The sequence below is a fragment of the Sus scrofa genome, chromosome 18 (assembly GCF_054392235.1).
Source record: "Sus scrofa isolate SSC_HxYL_T2T_F1_AM1 chromosome 18, Sscrofa_HxYL_maternal_Yorkshire_Landrace_v2.0, whole genome shotgun sequence".
NCBI lineage: Eukaryota > Metazoa > Chordata > Mammalia > Artiodactyla > Suidae > Sus > Sus scrofa.
Window position 1 is genome coordinate 19,439,937 of NC_139400.1, and position 22,921 is coordinate 19,462,857.

General features: G+C 42.1%; 1 protein-coding gene and 1 pseudogene across 4 annotated transcripts in view; one reads left to right on the top strand and one right to left on the bottom strand.

The window, feature by feature from the left end:
* The window catches only part of IFT56 (intraflagellar transport 56), a 46,918-nt gene extending 25,031 nt beyond the window's left edge, over window positions 1–21,887 (bottom strand). For all 4 annotated transcript variants that reach the window (XM_085005308.1, XM_085005307.1, XM_005657746.4 and 1 more), the window contains exons 1-7: window positions 21,762–21,887; window positions 21,000–21,137; window positions 16,889–16,981; window positions 14,482–14,596; window positions 12,702–12,751; window positions 9,163–9,308; window positions 7,387–7,558 (exon numbers count right to left, since the gene is read on the bottom strand). In XM_085005308.1, coding sequence (XP_084861434.1) covers window positions 7,387–7,558; window positions 9,163–9,308; window positions 12,702–12,751; window positions 14,482–14,596; window positions 16,889–16,981; window positions 21,000–21,137; window positions 21,762–21,764 — 717 coding nt within the window. In that variant the 5' untranslated portion in view covers window positions 21,765–21,887. The remainder of the gene's footprint in view (window positions 1–7,386; window positions 7,559–9,162; window positions 9,309–12,701; window positions 12,752–14,481; window positions 14,597–16,888; window positions 16,982–20,999; window positions 21,138–21,761) is intronic.
* Window positions 2,835–5,557, top strand: LOC102164904 (large ribosomal subunit protein eL36 pseudogene; annotated as a pseudogene).
* Window positions 21,888–22,921: the final 1,034 nt, after the last annotated feature.

Genomic DNA, 22,921 nt, shown 5'->3' on the forward strand with positions numbered 1-22,921 from the left:
TTTTAAGTATTCAATTAATCAAAAGTAATAATAAAAATAAACCCACTACGCATGAACACAAATAACATATTTTTCACTTAAAAGCTGTATTTACCAAGACAAAAATTTAGTGAGAAGAGTGGTACTGTTTTACATTTTTGCCAATTTCTTTAATGTCTGCCTTAACAGATGACAGCTACTTGGCATATCTATCTCTGGAATCAATCTATTTTTGAAATCACGTTGTCTCTGGAAAACGTCACTGCCCACCTGTGCGAATGAAAGTGAAAAGACAAAGTCCTTAGCATTATGAGGACAGCTTGGATCTCAGCAGTGGCAGGTCAGGACCGAGGGGGCGGCAAGCGAGATGCCTAGCGCACAGGACTTAACGCAGCACTCACGGGTACATGAAGAAATGTTTCAACACTACTAGTCATCAGGGAAATACAAATCAAATTACAAAGAGATTCCATGTCACATCCACCGGGATGGCTGGAATCAAAAATGTCAGATAATAACAACTAGTTGGCAAGGATGCAGAGAAACCGAAACTCATGCATGTTGTTAGTGGAATGTAAGCTCGTGTAACTCCTTTGGAAAACAGTCTGGCAGTTCCTCAATTACATATAGAGTTACCAGACGACCGTATGGCTCCCAGGTATATACCCAAGAGAAATGAATGCATGTACAAAAACACGTACACAAATGTTTACCGCAGCATTATTCATAACAGAAAGCAGGTGGAAACAACCCAAATACCCATCAGCTGACAATTAGAAAAATAAAAGGTGTTATATCCATACAATGGAATATTATTTGACCATAAAAATGAAATGAACGAAGTACTAAAATATGCTATAACATGATGAACCTTATAAACATCATACTAGGTAAAAGAAGCCAGTCATAAAAAATCACATATAATCCCTTTTACATGAAATATTCCAAATAGGCAAATCTATACAGACAGAAAGTAAATTAGCAGTTGCTTGGGGCCAGGGGTGGTGGGGGAACAGGGGCAGATAGCTAAAGGGTATGGAGTTTCTTTTTTTTTTTTCTTTTCAGGGCCACACCCTTGGCATATGGGAGTTCCCAGGCTAGCGGTTGCATTGGAGCTACAGCTGCCTGCCTACACCACAGCCACAGAAATGCCAGATCCAAGCCATGTCTTTGACCCATACCACAGATCACGGCAACTCCAAATCCTCAACCCAGTGAGTGAGGCCAGGGATCAAATCCGAATTCTGGTGGATACTGGTCGGTTTGTAACACGCTGAGAGCCACAATGGGAACGTTTTAGTGTTTCTTTTTGAGGTAATGCAAATGTTCTCAAACTGACTGTGGTGAAGACTGCACATAGCTGTGAATATACTAAACATCACTAAATTGTATACTTTAAAAGGGCAGGAGTTCCTCTATGGCTCAGCAGTGTAAGAACCCAGCATTGTCACTGCTATGGCTCAGGTCGCTGCTGTGACACGGGTTCAGTCCCTGGCCTGGGAACTTCCCACACGCCATGTGTGCAGCCAAAAAGGAAAAAAAAAAAGGGGGTGAACCGTATGGTATGTTAGTTAAAATTACAAATAGAAGATGTGGGTGATCTTGTAATATGTTTGAGTGAAAATGACCTTTCTAAAAGCATAACGAATACAAGTGGGGTCATATACTCTTTTTTTTTCTTGGTCTTTTTACCATTTCTTGGGCCACTCCTGCGGCATATGGAGGTTCCCAGGCTAGGGGTCGAATCGGAGCTGTAGCCACCGGCCTACACCAGAGCCACAGCAACACGGGATCCAAGCCGCGTCTGCGACCTACACCACAGCTCACGGCAATGCTGGATCCCTAACCCACTGAGCAAGACCAGGGACCGAACCCGAAACCTCATGGTTCCTAGTTGGATTCGATAACCACTGAGCCACGATGGGTACTCCTCATATACTCTTCTGCAGATGTTTTCCATTCAACTAATATGAAGAATATTTCCACGAAGCATAGTTTTCTTTGGTGGCAGAAGCATGGCAAACTCACTGGGCATATGTACCATGATTTTAAAAAAACCCCACTTATTGTCATGAGGGTTGATGTCACTTTTTTGCTTTTATAAATAATGATGCAATAAGCATCTTTGTTGTGTATGCACACACACACACACACACACACACACATGCATACAAGAAAATAAAAAAGTGAAAGCTTGACGACTTGATAGAAACCATGTAAGAAATTGTCCTCATGAAATATGTGCTTTTACATTCAAATTTTTTGTGCTCTATATTTAAAACATATATTAGGATTTTATCTTTTTGATCTGATTTACTAATCTTTGTCTTTAATTGAGAAATCAAACCTTTTAAATAGAACTACGGATAATATGGATTTGAAAAAGGCAAAGCAATAAGGCTGTTACAAGATAATATCAGAGAACATGATTTGGGCTAGGAAATCATTTCTTAGACAAAATATAGAAAGTTCTAAACATAAAGAAAGAGATAAATTTGATGACGTTTCAGGCTAATTGCTGATATTTACTGAGCGTTTACCATGTGTACCAAGCTAAGGGCTATAATAATTCAGTCCTATTACTTGGCGTATTTTGCAGATGATGCTTACGGAGGTTAAGCAGCTCACTGAAAGCCACGTAGCTAGTAAGCTAGGACTGGAATGTGGGTCTATCTGCTTTCAAAGCTCCTGTTCCTAATCACTACCCTGGAGGCCTTCCCAGTTTGGAGGTAAGGGGATACAATTTCTTTATCCTCTGAAACCAGTGTCTTCCTTCCTCTCACCGGCATCCTGTATTCACTGCTTCTATGTCTTTGTCATCTACTTGTCATAACCCTGCCATACCCTTTAGGACAATGGCCAACCCAAGTGAATCCAGTTATGAAAACCAATGGCTTTTTCTCAATCTTCACCTTTACTGACCTCTTCTGAACCTCCTTCTTCTTTGAATGGGATTTTCCCTTAACTTGTTAGTCATATTTTAAATTTCTCATTTAGCCATTACTTAGTTGGCATCAACTTTGTGTGTGTACTGTGTTAGGTCCTAGAATACAAATGTCAAAAACAGCCTCAACCTGCAATTTGTTTGTCCAGATTAAAGAAAATTAAAGTAGCTTAGGGAGATCCCATTGTGGCTCCGTGGAAACGAATCTGACTAGTAACCATGAGGACGCAGGTTCGCTCCCTGGCCTCGCTCAGTAGGTTAGGGGTCCGGCATTGCCATAAGCTGTGGTGTAGGTCACAGACGTGGCACGGATCTGGTGTTGCTGTGGCTGTGGTGTAGGCCGGCAGCTACAGCTCAAATTGGACTCCTAGCCTGGGAACTTCTACATGCTGTGGGTGTGGCCCTAAAAAAAAAAAAAGAAAAAGAAAAAGAAGCAGGTTAATGGAGTTCCCGTCATGGTGCAGTGGAAACAATCTGACTAGGGACCATGAGGTTGCAGGTTCAATCCCTGGCCTCGCTCGGTGGGTTAAGGATCCGGTGTTGGCGTGAGCTGTGGTGTAGGTCACAGACGCATCTTGGATTTGGCGTTGCTGTGGCTGTGGCGTAGGCCGGCAGCCGTAGCTCTGAATAAACCCCTAGCCTGGGAACCTCCATATGCCGCGGATGTGGCCCTAAAAAGACAAAAGACAAAAAAAAAAAAAAAAAGAAAAGAAGCAGGTTGGCGAGGCCCTGTGCGGATCTCCAGATACTCTGAGCTCCAGTGCAGGTCAGGGCCACGGCTCTGTGCTACCCCCTGGCTGTGGGCTTCAACAAGGGCCACAGGGTGACCAAGAATGTAAGCAAGCCCAGGCACAGCCCCTGCCGCGGGCGCCTCTCCAAGCATATCAAGTGCCTGTGGACATGACCTGAGAGGTGCGCAGCTTCGCCCCTTACGAGCAGCTGAGCAGCTGGCCATGGGGCTACTCAAGGTCTCCAAGGACAAGCAGGCCCACGCGTTCATCAAGAAAAGGGTGAGGATACACACATCCGCACCTAAAGGAAAAGAGAGGACCTGAGGACTGTTCCGGCCACCATGAGGAAAGCAGCAGCCAAGAAGGACAGCGCTACCTCTCCTCCGTGCATAATAAAACCTTTTCAGAAAAAAAAAAGATAATTAGGCAACTGCTACATAATAAGCTTGATTTTCTATATACAAAGCCATGTATAATAACCATATTATTGCCAATTATTTGTTGGTAAGATAAAATAATCATATTGTTATCAACATACAATTTGGCTTATATATATAATCATGCTTATTTTTGCAGCTTTATACATATAAAATTACAGCTTATTTTCGGTAGCTGTATTATTATGTATATATATATACATAAATTAAGAGCAAAGAGGTATGTACACCTAAATTCAAAATAAGTTTTTTTTCCCCCAGCCACGCCCTCAGCATATGAAAGTTCCCGGACCAGGAAGAGAATGACCCACAGCTGTGGCAACATCAGGTCTGTAACCCACTGCACCAGGCTGGGGATCAAACCTGCACTGCCCTCAGAGACACCACTGGATCCTTATCTCCTGCAGTAAGTTTTGTTGTTGTCTTTACCTTGCCAGTAGCATTCAGAAGTTTCCGGGCCAGAGAGTGAACCTGTGCCACAGCAGTGACACCGCCAGATCTTTAACCTGCTGTGCCACCAGGGAACTCCTGCAGTAAGTTTTAACAGTTAAGTCTATGGGATTTAGAATCAGAGTTTGAAACCTGAGTTTCTCACTTGTTAGTTGTATAACCTTGGGTACTTTAAGAATTAAGTGAATCATTACAGATTATTCAATGCTTACTATAGAAGACCAGAATGCTTTGATGTTGAACCATATAATATAAAACCCATTATAGAAGTTACTAGAGGAATGCCTGCTTTTAAATGACTTAATGAAATTATCATAAGTAAACACAAACTATATCCCATTGTTCTAAAAAAAACCAACCCCACCTTTTTAGGGTACATTTGACATAGTCACCTACTTCTGGAGAACACTATGAAATCAATGTATAAACTGCATGGACACAATTTCAAGGGGAAAAGCATGCCTTTGGGAGATGGGAAGCGCGTTTGGTGTCCGGACTTGGACAGCGCTAGGCCCACAGCACGTTGCTAGCTGTGCCACCCACACCAGACTGTAGAAAGAACATGTGCAGACAAAATGTAAACATTTAATAGGCTGGACCTTATACTAAAACTAGCAAAGTCCCCAAGACTGACTCAAGGCAGAAAGGCAAGAATGCAGTTCTTTTATTTGTTCTAACCAAAAGGTGAAAACTCTAACAATACCAAACTGCAAATCCAGTTTATTATTAAACTGCTGAGGCTGGGAACTAGCCAATTCGGCAGACTCAAGGGATTCTAGTTGAAATGAGGATATCCAAGAATGTATTTTACATAATATGTAAAAGGATTGCTGCATTGCATTCGAAGCAATTTAACGGACAAGAATTTATTTTGCCACAACTGACCATCCTTATCCACAGGAGCCGGGGGCATGGGCGAAGGACAAGTGCTCCCTCTCCCGCCCCCTCCCCTGCCAACTGCTAAGCACTGGTTCACTCAGCAGGTGGCCCTCTGCCAGTGTGACGCTTGTGAGTAGTGCTCCTTGCTATTACATAGTCATATGTGATTCGATAGTGCAGTTAATTTTCTGGTTTCAGTTTCTTTCCTTCCTCTTCCTGCTCTAGGGTTATATGATGCCATTTAAACTGCTTTTGGGGCAAAGTGAGAGTTTAAATTTTTGACAAATGCACAAATTTTACATTTAAATTTTGGTGGCTTCTGACAACAACTAAAGTAATAGCCAAAGCAGTAAAGGCCAAGGGCCAGGGATCAAACCTGGGCACCAGCAGCCACCCAAGCTGTTGCAGTGACAATGCTGGATCCTCAACCCACTGCGCCACAGGAAATTTCCAAGCGTGGCTCCCTTGTAGGGCTAACATAAAAATTCTGTACATAAAGTTTATATAGATATGTAAACCTGAAGCTGTATGTGGATACAGTATAAAACATGCTATCGTTATGTTGATTTATACATCTGCTTCTATGTGTGTGTGAATGTGAGCGTGTATGCAGTTAAACAGAATGGGATTGTAACGTATGGCCTCCTATGCACTGCATTTCCCATAAAAAGAGAGATAAGAGAATTTATCCAAGGCTTGTCAGGGAAACCAAATAATGGATATGAAGCAGTCTGCGCAGGTAAGGAGTTAACCACTTTCTAAGCACGTATAAAATGTCCACCACTGCAGTCTCGTGGGGAAACCTTCAAGGAGACACTGAAGTGTGCTGAGCAGAGGAAGGCACTCGAGGAAATGGGACTGTTGATGCAAAGCTACAGTGGTGAGAAAGTGTGGGTGTGTGGAGCAACCTCAGTGGCGGGACTGGACAGAATAAGGCCAGCGGCAGGAGAGTTATTTCACGAACTGAGATAAGACAGAAGGAATGCCTGAACTAGAGCAGGGGCAGAGGAGAAGAGGGGCCAGATAAAAGAAAAGTCTGGGATGGAGAACTGCTAGGAACTGGTGGGTGATTAGATGGTGGATGAAGCAGAAGACGGTGATGGAGAGCCTACGTTTGGGGTTTTGTTTTTGTTTTCACTTTTACAGCCACACCTGCGGCATATGGAAGTTCCCAGGCCAGGGGTCAAATCAGAGCTTCAGCTGCAGCCTACGCCACAGCTACAGCAACACTGGATGAGAGCCACATCTGTGAGCTACACTGCAGCTTGAGGCAACTCAGGATCTTCAGCCCACTGAGCGAGGCCAGGGATCAAACCCACATCCTCACAGGGACTATGGCGGGTCCTTAACCCACTGAGCCACAATGGGAACTCCCACAAACATATTTTAGAGAAAGAAGTGAAAGCACTCGGTTTTAACATATTTAAGTTAATGTAAGGCACACATCTACAATATATTAGACACACAGAGGAAGGAGTTCCCATCGTAGCACAGCAGAAACGAATCCAACTAGGAACCATGAGGTTGTGGGTTCAATCCCTGGCCTCACTCAGTGAGTTAAGGATCTGGCATTGCTGTGAGCCGTGGTGTAGGTCGCAGACATGGCTCGGATCTGGTGTTGCTGTGGCTGTGGCCTAGACTGGCAGCTGTAGCTCAGATTCCACCCCTAGCCTGGGAACCTCCATATGATGTAGGTGTGGCCCTAAAAAGCAAAAGAAAAAGAAAAAAGAAAGAAAGAAAAAGAAAAAGAAAAAGAAAAAAAAACCAGAGAGAATTTGGAAGTGAACATTCTTTTTAGAATATCTGATAAATATAATTATTTATACAGTTAGGTTCTTATAAAATCATACTGGCTATAACAAAGGGATACTAATCAAAAGCAACAGATAGTAGAACTTCATGAATGACCCAGGAAACGCAGGGTAATTCACACTGGTATTACGCTAAAAGCAAGTTTCAACACTACCTCGGCTGCTTTGCCGTTGTAAAGGCGAAAATGATTGCAGGCCTTAAGGTTGAGTGCGATGGTACTATCAGGAATTTGCTGAAGATAAACAGCCAGAACTTCTTGAGACACATCGTAGTAATCCAACTTGTAGTAACACAGGGCCACATAAACGTTGAGGGCAAGGTACTCCCTGTCGGGGGAAAGAAGAAGTGTTGTCACACTAGGCTTTCTAATAGCTCCAATGGACAGCAAGACAAAGAGGACTTTGCTCCTCCTAAAGAAAGAAGGCAATACAGTCAGTATAGTATTTTTCTTTCTGTAAAATAATATTCAGGTGTTTTGATATAAACACTAAGAAATGACAACTAAGAGGATAAAGGGAAAAGTTCAACTCCTACTTGTTCATGTTAAAAAATGAACATAATCTAATTAAGCATAAATGCAAATAAACAGACACTGTACAGAGGACGGACAGACAGGGCAGGTGGATCTGATGACCGAGAATGGGTGAGCGGCTGATGGCAAAGGCCAACGAGGGAGCAGGGAAGCGGATGAGATTTGGGGGTGGAAAGAGGCCAAAGCAGTCAGTGAAAAGTTAGAATTTACTTCTTCAGAAGGTGTGTTTCTAATTTTGTCAGCAAGTTACCTACAATGTAACTACAACACTGGAACGGATCCACCTAGACGCTACATTTTCAACAGGTGTGATATCACCCCCAAAGGGGCATAAGTTGGTTCTCACGGAGAGGTGGAAAATCATACTCATTTTATGTACGAAGCATAGATATACATACAGCACAGAAACAGAAATACAGATTATCTGTGGTGTTAAAATTTAATGGGTTCCTGTTGTGGCTTAGCAGGTCAAGAAGCCGACTAGTATCCATGAAGATGAGGGTTCAATCCCTGGCCTTTCTCAGTGGCTTAACGGATTCAGCATTGCCAAAAGCTGTGGTGTAGACTGTAGATGAGGCTTGGATCCTGTCTTGCTGTGGCTGTGGTGTAGGCCATCAGTTACAGCTCCAATTCAACCCCTAGCCCAGGAATTTCCATAAGCCACAGGTGCAGCCCTAAAAAGAAAAAAAAAAAAAAAAGTTAATCATATTTGGAGTTCCCGGTGTAGCTCAGTGGTCACAAAACTGACTAGTATCTATGAGGATGAGGGTTTGATCCCTGGCCCCACTCAGTGGGTTAGGATCTGGCTTTGCTGTGAGCTGCAGGATAGGTCGCAGACAAGGCTCAGATCTGGCATTGCTGCGGCTCTGACATAGGCTGGCAGCTGTAGCTCTGATTTGATCCCTTGCTTGGGAACCTCTGTATGCCGGGAGTGTGGCCCTAAAAAGCAAAAAATAAAAAATAAAAAAAATGAAAATTTCATGGGAGAGCAATTAAGGGTGGGGAGAGTCTAAAAAGATTCCTTGTAAGGGAGATAACGAAATAAAGGTGAAGAAACCCTAGTCTAGACAATACTGAGGTTTTGTTTTTGTTTTTTCTTTTTTGGCTACCCCACAGCATATGGAGCTCCAAGCCAGAGTTGCGACTTATACCACAGCTGTGGCAACACCAGATCCTTAGCTCACTCTGTCAGGCCAGGGATGGAACCAGAGTCTCTACCAACCCTGCCGGAACTCCAGGGGGAACTCTAACAATAAGGAGCTCTAAATATCACCAGATTATCAGTTAAACAGATTTGAAGGCATGGTGATAAGAGACCCAAAAGACAGTGGTCCTCAGCCAAACGAGGTAAAGAAACCAACAAAGTAAGATTTCAAGTAGACATAAAAGGACACGGACCTGTTGTCTAGCAGAATCCGCTTATAAATATCAATAGCTTCTTGGTAGTGAGATCGCATATAGTGGATCGAGGCCAAACTGAGCTGATCTTCGGTGACATCCTGAAGATTCTGATGAAAGTTCATCAATTTCTTCTCATCATTAAACTAAAAAAGTAAGAGAGAAAAAGACGTGTAAACGTTCACATTAGAGAACAGTTAGAGAAATCAATACCCAGGTTACAGAGATTTTAACTCCTCCTCCTCCGCGTGTCAATCTGCTCTCCCAGGTTCCCTTCGGCTCCTTGTCTTCTTGTCCTCCTTTCAGAGAAGCATGAAAATTGCCCCTAGAGTCAGAGCCTTGACAATGGAAAGCCTTTAAAGTACAGCTCATATTAATTATGTGATTCCCCTCCTCCTTTTACCTTCTTTTTCTTTTCTATTTCTCTCTCCGTATTTTCTCTTTCCTTTTTTTCTAGGTCTCTATATTTCGTACATGCTGTCTATAAGAGAGAGATTTAAAACAGAAGGACACAGAGAGGTAGAAAGGGAAAGGATACAAAAGATATAATAGGGATGGAGTGGGAGTTTGGGGTTAATAGATGCAAACTATTGCCTTTGGAGTGGATAAGCAATGAGATCCTGCTGTACAGCACGGGGAACTATGTCTAGTCACTGGTGATAGAACACGATGGAGGATAGTGTGAGAAAAAGAGTGTGTACACACACACACACATATATATATATATACACACACACACACGTGTGACTGGGTCACCTTGCTGTACAGTAGAAAATTGACAGAACGCTGTAAAGCAGTTATGTTGCAAAAAATAAAAAATCATTAAAAAAAGAATGTACATATTTTAGTTACTAATGTGTATACATATATACAATATATATATGACTGGTCACTTTGCTGTACAGCAGAAATTGACAGAACTTTGTAAATCAACTATAATAAAAAATTTTTAAAAGATATAATAGACAGGAGTTCCCGTTGTGGCTCAGTGGTTAACGAATCCGACTAGGAACCATGAGATTGTGGGTTCGGTCCCTGGCCTTGCTCAGTGGGTTAAAGGATCCAGCGCTACCGTGAGCTGTGGTGTAGGTTGCAGATGTGGCTCAGTTCCCATGTTGCTGTGGCTCTGGCATAGGCTGGTGGCTACAGCTCAAATTCGACCCCTGGCCTGGGAACCTCCATATGCCGCGGGAGCGGCCCTAGAAACGGCAAAAAGACAAAAAAAAAAAAAAAAAAAAAAAATTTATCCCAGGGAGTTTCTGCTGTGGCTCAGCAGAAATAAATCTGACTAGTCATGAGGATTCGGATTCAATCCCTGGCCTCGCTCAGTGGGTTAAGGATCCGGCACTGCTGTGAGCTGTGGTATAGATCACAGAAGGGGCTTGGATCCCATGTTGCTGTGGCTGTGGTGTAGGCCGGCAGCTGTAGTTCCAATTTGACCCCTAGCCTGGGAACTTCCATATGCTGTGGGTACAGCCCTAAAAAAGCAAAAAACCAAACAAATAAACAAAAATAATAATTATTGCATAGGGAAATATACCAAAAGGTTGAATTGCAGTTAACTTTAAATATGGTAGATGTGGAGTTCCCGTCGTAGCGCAGTGGTTAACGAATCCGACTAAGAACCATGAGGTTGCGGGTTCGATCCCTGCCCTTGCTCAGCGGGTTAACGATCCGGCGTTGCCATGAGCTGTGGTGTAGGTTGCAGACGCGGCTCGGATCCCGCGTTGCTGTGGCTCTGGCGTAGGCTGGCGGCTACAGCTCCGATTGGACCCCTAGCCTGGGAACCTCCATATGCCACAGGAGCGGCCCAAGAAATAGCAAAAAAAAAAGACAAAGAAAAATATGGTAGATGTTATACCCTTTTTTTTGAATATTTATATGTTTAATGGAATTAATGTATAATTTTATAATTTGAAAAATTATTTTTATTTTTTGCTGTGCCCCCAACATGTGGAAGTTCTAAGGCCAGGGACTGAACCTGAGCCACAGTAGAAACAACGCTGATCCTTAACCTGCTGAGCCACCAGGGAACCCTGAAAAATTATTTTAAAAATAATTTTATGATGATGATCAAAATTATTGCTATAGGGCAATTCTGAAAAATGTGTGTTTATTTTCAGGAGTCAGGACAAGGTGTCTTTTGATTATGTTTCCTAAGAGACAATAAAATGGTGTTAACAGCTTAATCTTAAATGATTACTGCTTGAGAAGAACTAAAACCTATTATCTCTGAATAAATTAACAGGGCAAAAAATTAATGGGGGAGAAAATTCTATAAAATTAATACCTATGTTCTACTTGTTGTAGAAATATTAATAAGAATTTCTACTTATGGAGTTCCCGTCATGGCTCAGCAGTAATGAACCCAACTAGGATCCATGAGGATGAGGTTTCAATCCCTGGCCTCAATCAGTGGGTTAAGAATCCAGAGTTGCTGTGACCTATGATGTAGGCTGGCAGCTACAGTTCCAATTTGACCCCTAACCTAGGAGCTTCCATATGCTGTGGTGTGGGCCAAAAAAAGAAAAAAGAAAGAAAAAAGAATTTCTCCTTAATTCTCATTCATCCTTGTTGGTAACAAGAAGAAAAAGAAAAATATTTTAAAAATAAAAAGTGTGGGGTACCCTGCTACACTGTTGGTAGGAATGTAAATTGGTATAACCCCTATAGAAAACAGTATGGAGGTACCTCAGAAAACTAAATACAGAACTATTGTATGATTCAGCAATCCCACTCTTGGGCATATATCCAGACTAAACTGTCCTTGAAAAAGATACATGCACCCCTATGCTCACTGCAGCACCATTCACAATAGCCAAGACATGGAAACAATCTAAATGTCCATTGACAGACGAATGGATTAAGTTGTGGTATATATAGATATATATATATATCTATATACACAATGGAATACCACTCAGCCACAAAAAAGAACAAAATAATGCCATTTGCAGCAACATGGATGGAACTAGAGACTCTCATACTAAGTGAAGTAAATCAGAAAGAGAAAGACAAATACCACGTGATATCACTTATATCTGGAATCTAATATATGGCACAAATGAACCTTTCCACAGAAAAGAAACTCATGGACTTGGAGAACAGACTTGTGGTTTCCAAGGGGGAGGGAAGGGAGTGGGATGGACTGGGAATCTGGGGTTAATAGATACAAACTATTGCATTTGGAATGGATAAGCCATGAGATCCTGCTGTGTAGCACAGGGAACTATATCTAGTCACTTGTGATGGAGCATGGTGGAGGATAATGTGAGAAAAAGGAATGTATATATATGTGTGTGACTGGGTCACTTTGCTGTACAGCAGAAAACTGACAGAACACAGTAAACCAACTATAATGGAAAAAATAAAAATCATTATTAAAAAATAAATAAAAATAAAATATCTTTGCTATTATGATAGAAGAAAAATACAATAATAAAAATTGTGAAGTCAATTATACTTCAATTTAAAAAAATACTCAAAATTTTTTTATTTCAAAAAATAGAAACAAACGTGTGAAATGAGAACATAAATACCTTGTGAGCCAAGTGGAAGAGGAGGCGGTTTTGAAGTCGGCTTTTTGGAGCTGAGAAAAAAAGAAAAAAATCCAAGCTGCTTATTAAAGAACTCAGTTGTCTATGGCACTTAGTCCTTTGCAGGACTGACTTGACATTCGGATAAATCTTCCCAAATCCTTACCTATCTGATCCTGCTATGTCTCTGCTGTAATTTGTATTATTTTAGTCTAGTTCTACTGCACAGCAGCAACAATATCAAGACCCAAAAGAAAAATGTTCTATGGTTCTGCCCTTGCACACCCCTCGTTCTTCCTGATTCTATCGTGTAAAGCACAAAACAGCACACCTCACAGCTCAAGCAGCAGCCCACCCTGTGTCATTCACCCTGAACCAAACACAGGAAATAAACACTCATAATCATCTCAATACATGTAGGAGTTCACGAGCATTTAGCTATTCCTCCAGTATTCTTGGTCAATTCCTTCTAAAATCTCCTTTCCACAGTTATACTGCCATGTTAAATACTGGCCCAGTTTCCATTACGTAGATCCCCTGGCATGACCATTCACTATCTGGTAGCAAGACAGTTAAGCAAAAAGTTTAACACCTTTTAAGTTCCAGATTCCCTTTGCACTCCTGGAGAATCTTCCTAATTCTAGAAACTCAATCCTCTATCTCTTCACAGCAAAAAAGTCATACTTCAATGTATAAAAAAGAAAAAATATGGAAAGAGAGAGAGCTGCCTTGATCACCTCCTATGTGTCTAACACGGTTCTAGGCACAAAGTCTAGAAACATGAGATAAACAACTCAAAGGCCTTTATAACTAAATTAGGAAGAAATACATTAGCAAATTGAAACAATTTGGGCACAAATCAAGAGGCTTCAAGTTCCACATTTTCCATGAATTTAAACTGGAATTCTTCCTAAGTATGCATAGATCTGGTAATTCTCTAAGAATTTGACCCTAGAATATGTTCTTCCCTCAAAAATTTCCTAACAAACATTCCTCTGCCCGTTTTCTCTACATTTCTTTGATTCACACTCTAATTATTCTTTTTTTAATGATTTTTAGTTTTTCCATGATAGTTGGTTTAGAGTGTTCTGTCAATTTCTACGGTACAGTACTCTAATTATTCTTAATCTTCCCTCCCATATTTCCTTTTGGTCCTAATCTTATTGTCAAATTAGAGTCCAGTTCTCCTAAAATGACTGTCATGGCAAGTAAAGCAAAAGGGAAGAAATCCGGGTTCTTCAAGCTGGAATTTCTTGGCTTCTCATTTAGAAGCAGGAAAAGAAGCTTCATAAAATTTAATTTCTAACAGCCTGAACTCCTATCAACTCCTATAGCCAACTCCTATCAGCAGCAGGAACTTCCTACCATGCTGGGGCCTGAGAAAGACACCCTCTGCTCTTCCCTCCCTCATCCTTCTGCTTTTTTGCATTTTGGCTGCACCTGCAACATGCAGAAGTTCCAGGGCCAGGGATCAAACCTGCACTACAGCAGTGACAACACCAGATCCTTAACCCATTAGGTCACCAGGGAACTCCTCGTCCTTCTGCTTTTTGGCTGTAGCTTCTGAGGAGGTGAAGTGGGGAGCACTGAGATTAATTCTCTTTTTAAACATAAAGTTGCTAAGAGCCAATATTCTTTGAAGAGTAAAGCTTTTTTTCTTTTAGCTTTCTAATATCACTTGATTTTTCCTCAATAGAAAAAGGAATTAAATAAGTTTTAAACTCTTCCAAATGACTCTTTACTATTAGTGATGAATACTAGATATTAAAAGGGCCCATTTTACCTTTAAATCCAGCTGCTTCAGCTTGTTTATACATTCCAAGGAAAAAGTAGGTACAGGCTAGGTTCACCCAGACTTCAGGATTGCAATTTTCCTCTTTTGTCGCATTTTCATATTCCTGAAACATACATTATGCAGTGATCTCATTTTGGCAGTAAAACAATCAAGGGGGCCATTCCGTTATGTAACATGGAACAGGCGTTCTTCCCGCAACTAGGCAACTTCATATTTAGGGAATTCTATTCCATACCTATAATATTAAATTTGGAAGCTAAGGCTCAATCCTACTCAAGCAGGGCTATTGTCCACATAACCTTACATTTGTTTTTTTCCTCTTCTAAAACTGATATGGGCTGGAGTTCCCACTTTGGTGCAACAGGATCGGCAATATCTTGGGAGCCCTGGGACACAGGTTCAACTCCCGGCCTGGCACCGTGGATTAAGGGTTGCCGAAGCTGAGGCCTAGAGACCGAGGCTCGGATCTGACCTCTGGCCTGGGAACTCCATATGCCAAGGGGCGGCCAAAAAACAGGACAAAAACAAACAAAATAAAATGAAATTGACATGGGCTAACAAGCTGCAGAAATGAAAAGTAACTAAAATATTTTCTTTTTGCTAACTAAAAAAAACATACAAAAGATACCTTATTAAAAATGCGCGGCGACTATTTCCCAGTAAGTGACCTCTAAAATGGTTGGCTATTCACTTGACCCAGAAAACGGCATGAAATCATGCAAATCAAGAGGTTCAAATCTTCGTGTTCACTTTGAGAGTACTCACGAAACTGCCCAGGCCATTAAGGGTATGCATATTCCAACACCACCAAGTATCTGAAGGCTGTCCCTTCACAGAAGCAATGTGTGCTGTTCCACTATTACAAGGGTGGCGTTGGTAGATGGGCCCAGGCCAGACACTGGGACTGGACACAGGGTCGGTGGCCCCAAAAGAGAGCTGCATTTTTATAGCACACGCTCAAAAACGCAGAGGGTGATGCTGAACTTCAGGGCTCAGATGTAGAGTCTCCGGTCACTGAGCACATCCAGGTGAACAAAAGCCCCCGAGGCGCAGGCCGGGACTTACAGAGCTCATGGTCAGATCAACCCTTCTGTTCAGTTCTCCCTGCCACACAGAGATGATCCTTACTGAAAAAGAACAGGCTGCTCCTAAGCCCGAAGGGAGACTGCACAGAAGAAAAAGATACGCTTGAAGAAACTGAAGGAACTCATGGCCTGGGAATAAATCCCACAAAACTAAGTGGAAATAAATGCAGGGGTTCAGTTAACATCTGACAACCTTAATACCCTATGAATTTCATTCTAACTGTTTTCTGGTTGGGTGTATTTGGCTCTACGTTTTAAAAATTTGCTGTTCTTTTGTTTTTGTCTTTTCCTGCCAAGGACACTTTCTGAGATTTACTTCGTCAACGACATCTTCCACACACTCTGTTCCAGTTTACCAGTCTTCACTAGATGCCTTTTTCTTTCTTCCTCCACTTGAGAAAAAAAAGAGTACTTTTCTCCCACATCTTTCACCAATACTACCAGCTTCTATTCTGCCCTTTGCACAGCTTCACTTTTTCTTTATTGAACTTGTTGCTTCTGTTCATCTCACTTACTTATTACCTGGGTACTTTCATCTTAATAACGCAGGTTCTTTAAATATCCTTAGATTACATTTTGAGAGTAAGAATATGTGGGAAATGTTTAAACAATTTCATTTATGAATTAAAAATTGACATAAAGCATCTGCAATTTTATCTAGATCCACGATTCCATGAATTGTTAATTATATTATAGGGTTTACCATGACCAAGAAAAACAACTTTCAAAACTACACTTAGAAACTATAAAGATAAGGAGTTCCTGCTGTGGCTCAGTGGGTTATGAGCCCGACTAGTATCCATGAGGATGTGGGTTTGATCCCTGGCCTCGCTCAGTGAGTTGAGACCCTCAGTGAGGATCTGACATTGCCACAAGCTGTGGCATAGGTGGCAGATGCAGCTCGGATCCTGTGCTGCTATGTCTGTGGCGTAGGCTGAGGCCTATGGCTCCCATTCATCCTCTAGCCTGGGAATTTCCATATGTCCCAGAGGTGGCCCTAAAAGGAACCCCCCCAAAATTGAACAATCTCATTAGTATATATCTAAAGGCAAAAAGTAAACAAGACATTTACACATATATTTGAACATATATAGAAGATTCCTGAAGCAATGCATCAAAACGGAGCCAATGGTTACTTCCATTAACGGAGAAATCGGATTGAGGAAGGCAGACAGGGTGGCTTTTCTTCCTTTTGTTTTGTTCTCGTCTACATTGTTTGAACTTTACCATGAGCATGTACTACTACAATACAAAGTATAATAACATTTTGAAAAACCCTTCTGTTACCAAGAAAAATTTTTCAAACTAACCTCCAAAGCTCTCTTGTAGTCACCCAGGTGAAAAGCACAGTATCCAATCCACAAATTAGTATCCTCTTCTTGTTCCCCAACATGACGTTTGAACTTCATGTTAAAATTTCATGAAAAAAAAAATCATAAATACTTTGAATACTAAACCCTCCATTTAGAAAACTGCTGTTATTGATGAACAATAAGAAACTGAAAGTTTTAGAAGCAAGATAATCTTGGTTTCATTAAACCTATACAGAACTCAGTACAATTACCTTTAAACTGTCACTGAAATATTTATATATTTATTTTTCTTTTTTGTTTTTTAGGGCCGTACCCGCAGCATACGGAAGTTCCCAGGCTAGGGGTCGAATCAGAGCTACAGCTGCCAGTCTACACCACAGCCACAGCCACAGCCACGCAGGATTCTTAACCCACTGAGCGAGGCCAGGGATTGAACCCACATCCTCATGAATCCTCGTCAGGTTCGTTAACCACTGAGCCAAGAAGGGAACTCCCTGTCACTGAAATATTTATTCTCAAATATTCCACATTTGTTTTTCTGTATTTACTGACACCTAACTCCAAGAAACATTTAAGAGTTGATACTTGTAACAATTCTGGGTGATATATAAGGAACACAAGAATTATGCAAGTTCTCTGGGGGCCCATGGGGTTAAGGATCTGGCATTGTCATTGTTGTAGCACAGGTTCGATCTCTGGCTTAGGAAATTTGCATGCCGTGGGCACAGCCAAAGAAAATTATATGAAATACTTATCACCAAATAACAGAAGGTTAGAGAAATTAAGCAATGAACTCAAGGTCACACACAGCCAGTAAGTGTGGTGGCAAGGCCCACCGTAGTCCACTGACTCCAAAGGCCATGTCCTCACCCCCGGTGCACTACTGCATTCAACTTCACATGTCAGAACCTGTCTCATGAGCACAAGCATGTATTTATTCATAGGCTATAACCTTTCATTGAAGATAAGCCATTAAATTCATTCTATTATCCTTGAACAGTCTTACCACAGTCTTTAAGAATTTTTGTTTAATGCTGTTTCATTTGTTTGTTTGTTTATGGCCATACTTGTGGAATATGGGAGTTCCTGGGTCAGGGACTGACTCCGAGCCACAGCTGCAACCTACATGACAGCTGCAGCAATGCTGGATCCATTAACTCACTGCTGGGCCAGGGATCAAACCCTTACCTCTACAGTAATCCAAGACTGCAGTTGGATTCCATTTTTTTTTTTTTAAGTTTTTTGTCTTTTCAGGGCCGCATCCGTGGCATATGGAGGTTCCCAGGCTAGGGGTTCAATCAGAGCATAGCTGCCGGCCTACGCCAGAGCCACAGCAATGTGGGATCCAAGCCGAAAGTGTGACCTACACTACAGGTCATGGCAACACTGGATTGTTAACCCACTGAGTGAGACCAGGAATCGAACCCATGTCCTCATGGATGCTAGTCGGGTTCGCTAACTGCTGAGCCACAATGGGAACTCCTACAGCTGGATTCTTAACCCCTGTGCCACAGCAGGAACTCCAGGAACTAAGGATGTTTAGAAGAATAACCTAATCATTTATGTCCACTGTGAAAAAAATATTCAGGAATTAAAAAAAAAATTAATGAATTCATCAGCCAACAAAAGAAAAGTCCTGTTTGAAGGAAAGGATCGAACCTTGGAGGAGGAATCTGAATGACCACGGGGAGGTGAGATTTTTTTCACTCTATATGGCATTAGGTCAAAAACATGAGTGAAAAATTCAAAGTTAAACAGATTACTGCCACAAAACTTCAAGTGCCTCGACCATTACAAGACGAAGCCATCTATTGATGCCTTCCTGTCTGGAACAAGAAATTCCTTCTGCAGCTAACTCCATAACATTCGAGTCCTCCCCTCATCAAATAGTGTGAATTTGAGTACAGCGCCTTAATTCTGAAGAAATTCTTATCTGAGGTCCTCTTGAATTTGCTGCAGGAATTCCCTGAAGCTCAGGGAGAGCTCTAGAGACTTCCTCACCCCAAACCATGGCAGTTCCTCTTCCCTGCGTCATTGTACTTTGGCTACTCAGGCATGTAAACACAGAGCAGAGCCTCCTTGACAATTTAAAGGCAGCATGGGATTACACAAGCAGGAAAAGGCGGTCCCTGGCGCAAAGAAATGAGAGAAGAGAGAAAGAGACTGACAAAAATTAAGACATGCATCAGAGTTCCCGTCACGGCTAAGCGGTTAACGAACCCGACTAGGATCCACCAGGAAGCAGGTTCGACCCCTGGCCTCATTCGGTAGGTTAAGGATCCAGCGTTGCCATGAGCTGTGGTGTAGGTCACAGACATGGCTCGGATCTGAAGTTGCTGTGGCTGTGGTGTAGGCCGGCGGCTACAGCTCCAATTAGACCCCTAGCCTGGGAACCTCCATGTGCCACAGGTATGGCCCTAAAAAGCAAAAAAAAAAAATTAAAAATAAAAAAATAAAGATGAGAAAGCTGATGCCAAAAGAGTTAAACAATATGCTTCATATGAAAGAACTAGTAGGAAACAGAGGACTATACATGAAAGACCGAGAAAGACACATAAAGCTAATTAAAACAATTATTGGTGATAGAATAATATGGCTGGAGTAGTGCTTTAAGAGAAATTATTGTGGCACAACACAATCAGGCTATGCTGTCTAAACTCTTCATCTCAGGGATCTCTGGTGGCTCAGAAGTTTAAGGATTTGGCATTGTTACTGCTGTGGCTCAGGCCGCAGCTGTGGTATGGGTTCAATCCCTGTCCCAGGAACTTTGCCTGCTGCAGGTATGGCCAAAAAACTCCTGAAACTTCTTTTTTTCAGTTTTAATTTTTTTTTTTTTTTTTTTGGTTTTTTAGAGCTGCTTCCACAGCATGTGGAAGTTCTCAGGCTAGGGATTGAATCAGAACTACAACTGCCAACCTATGCCACAGCTACAGCAACTCGGGGATCCAAGCCGCATCTGCAACCTACTGCACAGCTCAGGGCAAGGCCGGATCCTTGACCCACTGAGTGAGGTCAGTGATCAAACCCGCATCCTCATGGTTCCTAGTTGGGTTCATTAACCACTGAGCCACGAAGGGATCTCCCTCCCCAAACTCTTTTGTCTCTTCAATCTTTGGTGCACTCCTTCATTCTCCTATAACAGGTGCTCCCCACAAAGCACTTTGCCAAAGCATGGTATCCTTGGACCATCTACATCAGAAGCACTTAGGCTGCTCGTGAAAAATACTAGTTCCTAAGCATCACTGGAGACTAATTCTGTAAAGAATCAGAATATATAGGACATATAGGACAGAGTTCAGGAATGTACATTTTAATAAGTACACTAAGTGTCGCTGATACATATTAAAAGTTGAGAACTACTTCATAGAGATTTGAAACATCCTCTGAAGATGTGGTATTTTAGACAATAAGTATGAAATATGACAGAATTCTTTAAATTTGATTTAAATGTCATAACATATAATAGGAGTAAATCACAAATTGATTTGGATGCGGAATGAACAATGTGTGAACTGACAGTGTTCTAAATGTCCCTCTATTATTTTTAGGTTGTATTCACCACCAGTGGGACTAGACATAATTAAAAAGAGTCTCTTAAAAAATAAATTAAAAAAAAATTAAATTAAATTAAATTAAAAAAAAAAGGAGTTCCTGTCGTGGTGCAGTGGTTAACAAATCCGACTAGGAACCATGAGGTTGTGGGTTTGGTCCCTGGCCTTGCTTCAGTGGGTTAAGGGTTCAGTGTTGCCGTGAGCTGTGGGGTAGGTCGCAGACGTGGCTCGGATCCCGCGTTGCTGTGGCTCTGGCGTAGGCTGGCGGGCTACAGCTCCGATTCGACCCCTAGCCTAGGAACCTCCATATGCCGCAGGAGCGGCCCTAGAAAAGGGAAAAAGACAAAAAAAAGGGAAAAAAAAAAGACAAAAAAAGGTCTATCGTTTCATTTCTAATCAGGTTTATAGTTAACTTGGAATTTGGCATCTGTACCTGGAGATGTACAGGTACAGCATGCACCCAGCTGTTCCAACAACATAGCCACCAGCATTCACCCAAGCATTAATCTATGTTCTGGTTATTCACCTCTCAAGAAGCAACCTTCTTTGGACATTACCTCCAACAGAGTAATAGCTCCAGTGAAATCTCTTTGTGAAAGTAGCTCCTCTAGTTTTGGAATCTTCCTACCTTTCTTCTTTCTTCTGTCAGTGTGCGGTAGGTCCCCACCTACAGCAGGTTTGGCTCTTGAAAGCATCTGTGAAAGAAATAACAAAGGCAGCTCTATGCCAATTTTGATAACCAATTTTTTTTGGGAGGGGGCAGCAGCTGTGGCATGTGGAAGTTTCCCCGCCAGGGATCGAACCTGCGCCACAGCAGTAACACAAGCGAGTGCACTGACAAACCCAGATCCACCTAACCCGCTGCCCCACCAAGAAACTCCCCTATAGTGAACTTTAAACTGAGAATGACAGCTCCAGGATTTATAAGTCAAATCCTGTAACGATGACCGCCAGGTAAGCCTATTCAAACTTTTTCTGTAACACGTATTTTACTAAAAGGGCCATCAATCTGTGCTTCAGCTGAAAGAAAACTTCATTATCTCCTCCAATTACAGAGAGGTAAGAGATGCTTTTGCGCAGCTCTGTCACCTCAGCCTTCTCTTGGTCTGCTTTCCATCCCACGCGCAGCTCAGCAAAAGGGAAATGGAGAGTCAGGAGGAAAGAACGCAACCATATATTTACAGTTGCACCCCGTCCCCCCTGGGAATATGGGGAGGGTACCACAGATCATCCTCTGCGGACGCTCCTCGAGTTAACCCAGAAATGTGCTGGGAACCTCTAATCTCGAAACTTCTCCTTCACTGTTCAAAGCCACTAACCATCTTGGCGTCGGTTCTGCGAGCCCCGAAGGCAAACAGACAGCAGAAAGCTGGGCCTCAGTAGCGCCTAGGCATCCACGAAGCTCGCTCGGTCTCCACGGCAACCCGGCTGTGCACCGGTCCGTCCAGAGAAGCGCTCGCCGGAGACCCCATGCCCTCGGCATCTTGGTTCCTATGAGTTTTTGCAGCGGCGGAAGTGGAAGATTCTTTCTCCGGAGGATAGCGTCGTTCTCTGTGCTGAGACCGAGAGTTTGACTGTATTTCTGTGAGTTTACTTTATGAAAAAGAGATTTAGAGTGACGTTGTTTTTCAAATGCAAGTTTCCTGGGAAAGTAATTTTCAAGGACCACTTCCGATTTGGACCGCGTTGGGCTCCATAGCAACCCTGGGTGGTGACGGGCATAGCACGTGACCAAGGTCTCTCAGGCTGTGCTTGGGAAAGCCTTGAAAGGAATTTCTGCCTAACCCAGGGAACTTATGTTTGGAGGCGGGAGTTCACCATAATCCAGTTTCCTATTTCCATAGATAAACCTATTATTGTGATGTGACTTTATGTTAAGATTCCCGCTCACAGAATTTAGAATAGAACTTATGATTTGCTAGAAATAAGGAAATACAAGATGGAATCACAGTGGCCGAAGTGGCAAACATCTGGATTGTTTCTAAAGGTCTGATTTATGACTTTGTTTTTTTTTTTTTTTTTGCCGCACCTGTGTCTTGCAGATGTTCCCAAGCTGGGGATCAAACCCTTGCCACAGCAGCTACCCGAGCCGCTGCAGTGACAAGGCCAGTTCACACTGGAACTCCATAAGATTTTGAATATTTAAATTAAGATGCAAGTGTGAAGTTAGATAAGTAAACTGATTTTACAGGTGTGCAGAAAGACAAACACAACATAAGAATAGTAAAGTTTTATTAAGTTTTATTCAGCATCTTGTTGAGGATGAAAAAGGACCAGGAATCAGCCACTCAGCCCTGAGCCAACTCCTCGGAAGAAGTGTGGGAGAAACCAGTTTACATATGATTTCTGGCTGGTGAATGCCTGCAGTCAAGCATCTATCTTGGTAAAATATTACTGCTAACAACAAGGAATAGTCTTTTCTAGTTAATCTTTTTAGCTTTTTGATGTATGGGAAGCTGTAAGAATCTGAGGTCATTAA